The sequence below is a fragment of the Chanodichthys erythropterus genome, chromosome 8 (genome assembly GCF_024489055.1).
Source record: "Chanodichthys erythropterus isolate Z2021 chromosome 8, ASM2448905v1, whole genome shotgun sequence".
Classification (NCBI taxonomy): Eukaryota; Metazoa; Chordata; class Actinopteri; order Cypriniformes; family Xenocyprididae; genus Chanodichthys; species Chanodichthys erythropterus.
In genome coordinates, this window is record NC_090228.1 from 35211899 (window position 1) to 35217316 (window position 5418).

The 5418-nt window shown below is 39.9% G+C and overlaps 1 protein-coding gene across 1 annotated transcript; it reads right to left on the minus strand.

Annotated features, from left to right (window-relative positions):
* Positions 1–622: 622 nt before the first annotated feature.
* On the minus strand, positions 623–2460 carry LOC137024036 (transcription factor Adf-1-like). The gene is made up of 3 exons (XM_067391193.1): positions 2078–2460; positions 1586–1767; positions 623–1402 (listed from the first exon to the last, which is right to left on the minus strand). The coding sequence occupies exons 1-3, from the start codon at positions 2226–2228 to the stop codon at positions 926–928; spliced, it is 810 nt and encodes a 269-aa protein (XP_067247294.1). The 5' UTR covers positions 2229–2460; the 3' UTR covers positions 623–925.
* Positions 2461–5418: the final 2958 nt, after the last annotated feature.

Sequence of the window (5418 nt, forward strand, 5' to 3'; positions counted from 1 at the left end):
CGCATTTCAGATGGTGGAGTGTTTGGGGGATGCTCATTGCAGGATGCCTTGGAGAAAAGAACATCCAACATTCCTGCACCTGCACCACTTCCTGAATCAGACCAGCTGGCCCCTTACTGCATTGTGGCTGATGAGGCATTCCCCTTAAAGGAATACCTCATGAAGCCATACCCGAACCGCAAGCTGTCTGTAGAGCAACGCATATTCAATTACAGACTTTCGCGAGCTCGAAGGGTGGTTGAAAATGCATTTGGCATCCTGGCAAATCGTTTTCGCGTCCTACTAACCACCATTAATATTCAAAGCACTGCCAAAGTGGAGGACATTGTTTTGTCTTGCTGTGCTCTGCACAACTTTCTGCGCAAAGAGTGCTGTGAAGTGTACATGGCAGGAATCGACCAGGAAGAACAAGATCATGACACTGTCCCTGGAAGATGGAGAGAAGACCCTGGCCTACAGCAGGCCTCTCTGCCACGCACAACCAACAGTACAACACACGCCAAACAGCTCAGGGATAAACTGTGCCAGTACTTTAATTCGGACACCGGTGCAGTGCCCTTTCAGTGGGGCAAAATATAAGCATGTAGCAAACTTGTTTCTTTCCCCCTTGACCTTGGTTTATGTTTTATAACAATGGTGTGAATTTGCAAAATAAAGTTTATATTTTTACATCATTGTGTTTTGTGATTTTTTTTTTACATAAAGAACAGTGAAGTACCTTTTACACAAAGTCAGTGTTTTATTTTCAAATGTGCAAAAATAGCATTAAGGTAATTTACAGAAAAATATCAACAGTTGGTATTTAAAATAAATAAAATGTACAGAAATATAAACTTTGCATAAGTACTCTAATATAACGTACAACTAAGCGTGACATATTTACTAAATGCTACAATATCTGTTTACAATTTTGCTACATAAAAAATTACAAGTGTGTATACTGATTGGAAGATGCATCCAGTGCATGGTTGTGGCCCACTGAATATTTGAAAATGCAATTATCAACCTCATGCTGGAAATGTGGCAGTAGATGTGGTGGCAAATTCCGCATTCTGTGTTCAAGATTTTTGCAGTAAGCTGAGATGGCATCATTGGTGTTTTCCTGTGATGCCAACTTTTCCAGAGTTTTGCCGATGGTGCGCATCAAGTTTGTGGATTCCTCGCTGGAGGATTCGTCTTGCATCTTCCTGCGCTTCCCTGGAGGCTTTGGTTTTATGTTGGAGCTTTGCAAATGGTCCTTTCTCATGGCTGTGGACTCAGTTCCACAGATGGTGGATTCAGCCAAGGGTGTACTTGACCGTAGGTCAGCATCACTGAAGCTGGGGTCTTCATGGGTGCCAGTCCAGGTGTCACTGTTGGTACCATCTGAGGGTGAACAGGAATCACTATCAGCCGCAGGTTCCTTAAAAAACATAAGATACAAATGTGACAAGTTAATGTAATGGCTTGACTTAATATGCGGAGTTACTTGTGAATAGACTCTTTTAAAGAAGCACTTGCCATCTTACAAAAAGCAAAATGTTTATTTTATTCTGAAATTAAACAATAAATAAATAAATAAATATAAATATATTTGTTTATTTACCATGATCATTAGATTTGAAGTGCTCTCCTTCCTTTTTGTGTGAGGCTCTAGAAACTGCAGGCGGTTCAGGATCCATTGCTGCCTGCCAGTCTTCTGAGCTCCAGAACTTCCTGAGGGTCCTTGTTTCTTATAACGCATGTATTGGGTTCGCAATGAATCCCACCGCTTCTTGAGCTCTTTTTCTGAGGGACAAAGTAAAATTTTGTAAGCATTAAGTGTTATGGCTGCTTATTTTGTCACTTTAATGAGTATTTGTTATGCCAACAAATGTTACTTTTTGCTGTATTGTTAATTATATTATTAACAATTTGATTAACTTTAATATTATTATGAAATATGAGATGCTAGCACAGCACATATTAATTACTGTCTGTTTCCATAAACAAACTTAGTTTGGTACACACAAAACACTAAAATGGTTATATTAGTTTTACTATGGACTATTGAACAATTACAAACAAGCTTTCTCAATTGCCAAAAAGGAAATCTTACCTGATATGACGAGTTTATTTTCGATCTCACGCCACAGTTCAGCTTTCAGCACACGGTTGACATAACATTTTTCCGTAATGTCATACAAACCCGGCCTTTCCTGGATCATGTTGATCAATTCGTCTTCACTTGCCTCGTTCCAGATAGCCATGTCTTTCACGTACCTAAGGTAAACAATGTGTGTTCCCTCTTGACTTCGTCGTTTACTTGCTTCGTCACTTCCGTTTTTCTTTTCTCATGCACTGGTTCGCTAGCTGAACAGCCAATCAGAATGATCATATGGCCCGACGGCCCGACGAGGTCCAACGCCGATTCAACATTTCGAATCGGCCGAAACAAAGCCGACGAGGACCAACTTCAGCCGACGGTGCAGAACACACCGAGGAAACTTAGTCGGCCGACGAAGAAAAACTGCCCGACGGCCGACCGTCGGCTTGGTGTGTTCCGGCCTAAAGACGTATTAAGATAATTTTAGGCATAAGAGCTGAAAAATTATCAAAAATGAGGATTTACTGGTTCATAACTTTCGACCAATAGGTGGCGCTGTGTCCAAATTGTTGTGGTATGGTCAGAGTGAGGTGACAATGACACTTCCAAAGTTTGGTGTCAATATGTCAAAGCACTGAAGAGATACAGCTTCAAGAGTCATTTTTGAATCATGCCTCAAATTCTTTGCTCTGGTATACAAAAACGGTTTGACATATGGACTTGAAATCCATAACTTTTTGTCGGCATGGTCTGAAGATGACACGGTTCAATTTTGGTGAAAATCGGAGCAACGGTCTAGGAGGAGTTCGAAAAAGTAGGTTTTTAAAGAAAAACAATATGGCGGACAGGACGTTTAGCTGACTATGGCAAATTTGATATCTATGTTCTCAGCATAACCCAAGGAATCTACAGAGACCAGTTTCATTACAATTGGTTAATATAGACAAAAGTTATTAGCATTTTTGTAAATTTTGTTATAACTTTTGACCACGAGGTGGCGCTGGTCCGAAACTTCTCAGGCTCCTTCAGGGCATTGTCCTGATGACCCATACCAAATTTATGAATTTTGGTCAAACTCATCAGAAGTTATGAGCAAAATAACAATTTTTCATATCTCCACTCCAGTAGGTGGCACTGCACCGAAACACTGTATAATGCCTCAGGTCATGCTTGTGATGACATGTACCAAGTTTGGTCTAAATATGTCAAAGCATTGTAGAGATACAGCTTCAAGGGTAATTTTTGCATCACATCTCAAATTCTTTGCTCCGGTATACGAAAACGGTTTGACTTATCGACTTGAAATCCATAACTTTTTGTCGGCATGGTCTGAAGATGACACGGTTCAATTCTGGTGAAAATTGGAGCAACGGTCTAGGAGGAGTTCGAAAAAGTAGGTTTTTGAAGAAAAACAATATGGCGGACAGGAAGTTTAGCTGACTATAGCAAATGTGATATCTATGTTCTCAGCATGACCCAAGGAATCTACTGAGACCAGTTTCATTACAATTGGTGAATACAGTCAAAAGTTATTAGCATTTTTGTAAATTTTATAACTTTTGACCACAAGGTGGCGCTGTGCCGAAACTTCTCAGACTCCTTCAGGGCATTCTGCTGATGACCCATACCAAGTTTTGTAAAGATACGTTAATGTGTTCGTAAAATACAGCATTTTAGCACAAAATTCAAAATGGCCGACGGCCAAAATGGCCGATATGGGAAAATTGGATATCATTCGACTCGGCATGATTCCCCGAATCCAACGAGAAATTTATGATTTTTGGACAAACCCATCAGAAGTTATAAGCAAAAATACCCATTTTTCATATCTCCGCACCAGTAGGTGGCGCTGCGCCGAAACACTGCATGGTACCTCAGGTCATGCTTGTGATGACATGTACCAAGTTTGGTCTGAATACGATAAAGCGTTGCGGAGATACAGCCTTACTTCTGTTTTCGCAAGCACTACGTACAATTCGTTCGTGAGTTTTTCGAAAACGGTTTGAAGAATCAACTTGAATTCCATAACTTTTTGTCAGCATGGTCTGAAGATGATCTGATTCAATTTTCATGAAAATCGGAGTAACGGCCTAGGAGGAGTTCGAAAAAGTAGGTTTTTCAGAAAATTCAAAATGGCGGAAAAATTTTCATGACGGAAAATGACGTCATAGGGTGCGATCGATTCGTCTTGACCCAATCAGAGGAAAAAAGAATTTTGTTTCTAGCCCTTATGGTTCAAAAGCACATAAACATAAGTGCAACTTTGGACAGCTGGTGGCGCTAGAGGGATTGAGATAGAGACTCCAAATTTGCTGTGGACAAAGGTCAGACTGTCCTCTAACTGTGTGCCAAATTTCACAACTTTCCCGCAAGCGGTTCTATGGGTTGCCATAGACTTCAAGAGCGGAAGAAGAAGAATAATAATAAAAAAAAATAAAATAAAAAAAAAGAACGCCAACAATAACAATAGGTGCCTCCGCACCTTCGGTGCTTGGCCCCTAATAAGAACAAACAATCAAACTACAAGCAACATCACAAATAAGTACAATAAAGCAAATATTCAAATAAAATAAACAGTGCTTTTCAGGTTTTTCAGGTATCTTACAGTAGTTTTCAGGTACAGAAAATGGATAAAGTAATCAAATATAAAATAACACTGCATATTATCCTCACTGTATAAAATAAATAAAGATGAATCATTATTGAAGTTACAAAAACTATTCAGTCAAGAGCAGTGAGTGATTTCTTTGTTATTTGTTGTTTGATTTAACATTTAAAAACATATTTTTTTCCCCTTTAAGACATGCACGATCCAGTACATATACTGTTACACATGCGCTGTCTTTCTCGACTAATACACGTCCGCTTAAGTCTTAAGACATAACTGACTATGTTTGCTAGGATACTCGCTAAGACGGGCATGTTGACATAATTTTTGTATGAATTTGTCCGCTGAAGCGCAAGACTTGAAAGAGAACTCAGTATTTGCGCGCTGACTGGAATAAGCGTGTGCGCGCTTCAGATGAGCGCACACAAATCTTCTCACAGCGCGCGAGTTCTCTTTCGCGTCTTGTTCTTGAAAGTTTAAATCAGCAAGGCTTAAATTAGTTAGTTTAAACACAGATAGCAACGTGTGCTGTTCAGGTCTCACCTGCACTCGCGCGCTATCAACGGGTGATGACGGCGTAAATGACTGGACATTAGAGCAGACGGCACTCGCAGTCAACAGTTTACAAAGAGTGACTGTTTTATCCACGCTTTCTGATTATCGTTGTTGTAACGTTTTGCGCATCCATCGACTGAAACATACATTATCTGAACTCTGTCTGTCTGTTTTCCACGTTGCTATTTTA

Bases quoted from the DNA above. Each gene is read 5' to 3' on its own strand.
- LOC137024036 (XM_067391193.1), bottom strand. From the start codon at position 2,228: ATGGCTATCTGGAACGAGGCAAGTGAAGACGAATTGATCAACATGATC. The intron at 1,768-2,077 runs GTAAGATTTCCT...TTTGTCCCTCAG, and splicing joins AAATAAACTCGTCATATCAG to AAAAAGAGCTCAAGAAGCGG. The intron at 1,403-1,585 runs GTAAATAAACAA...ATGTTTTTTAAG, and splicing joins CTTCAAATCTAATGATCATG to GAACCTGCGGCTGATAGTGA.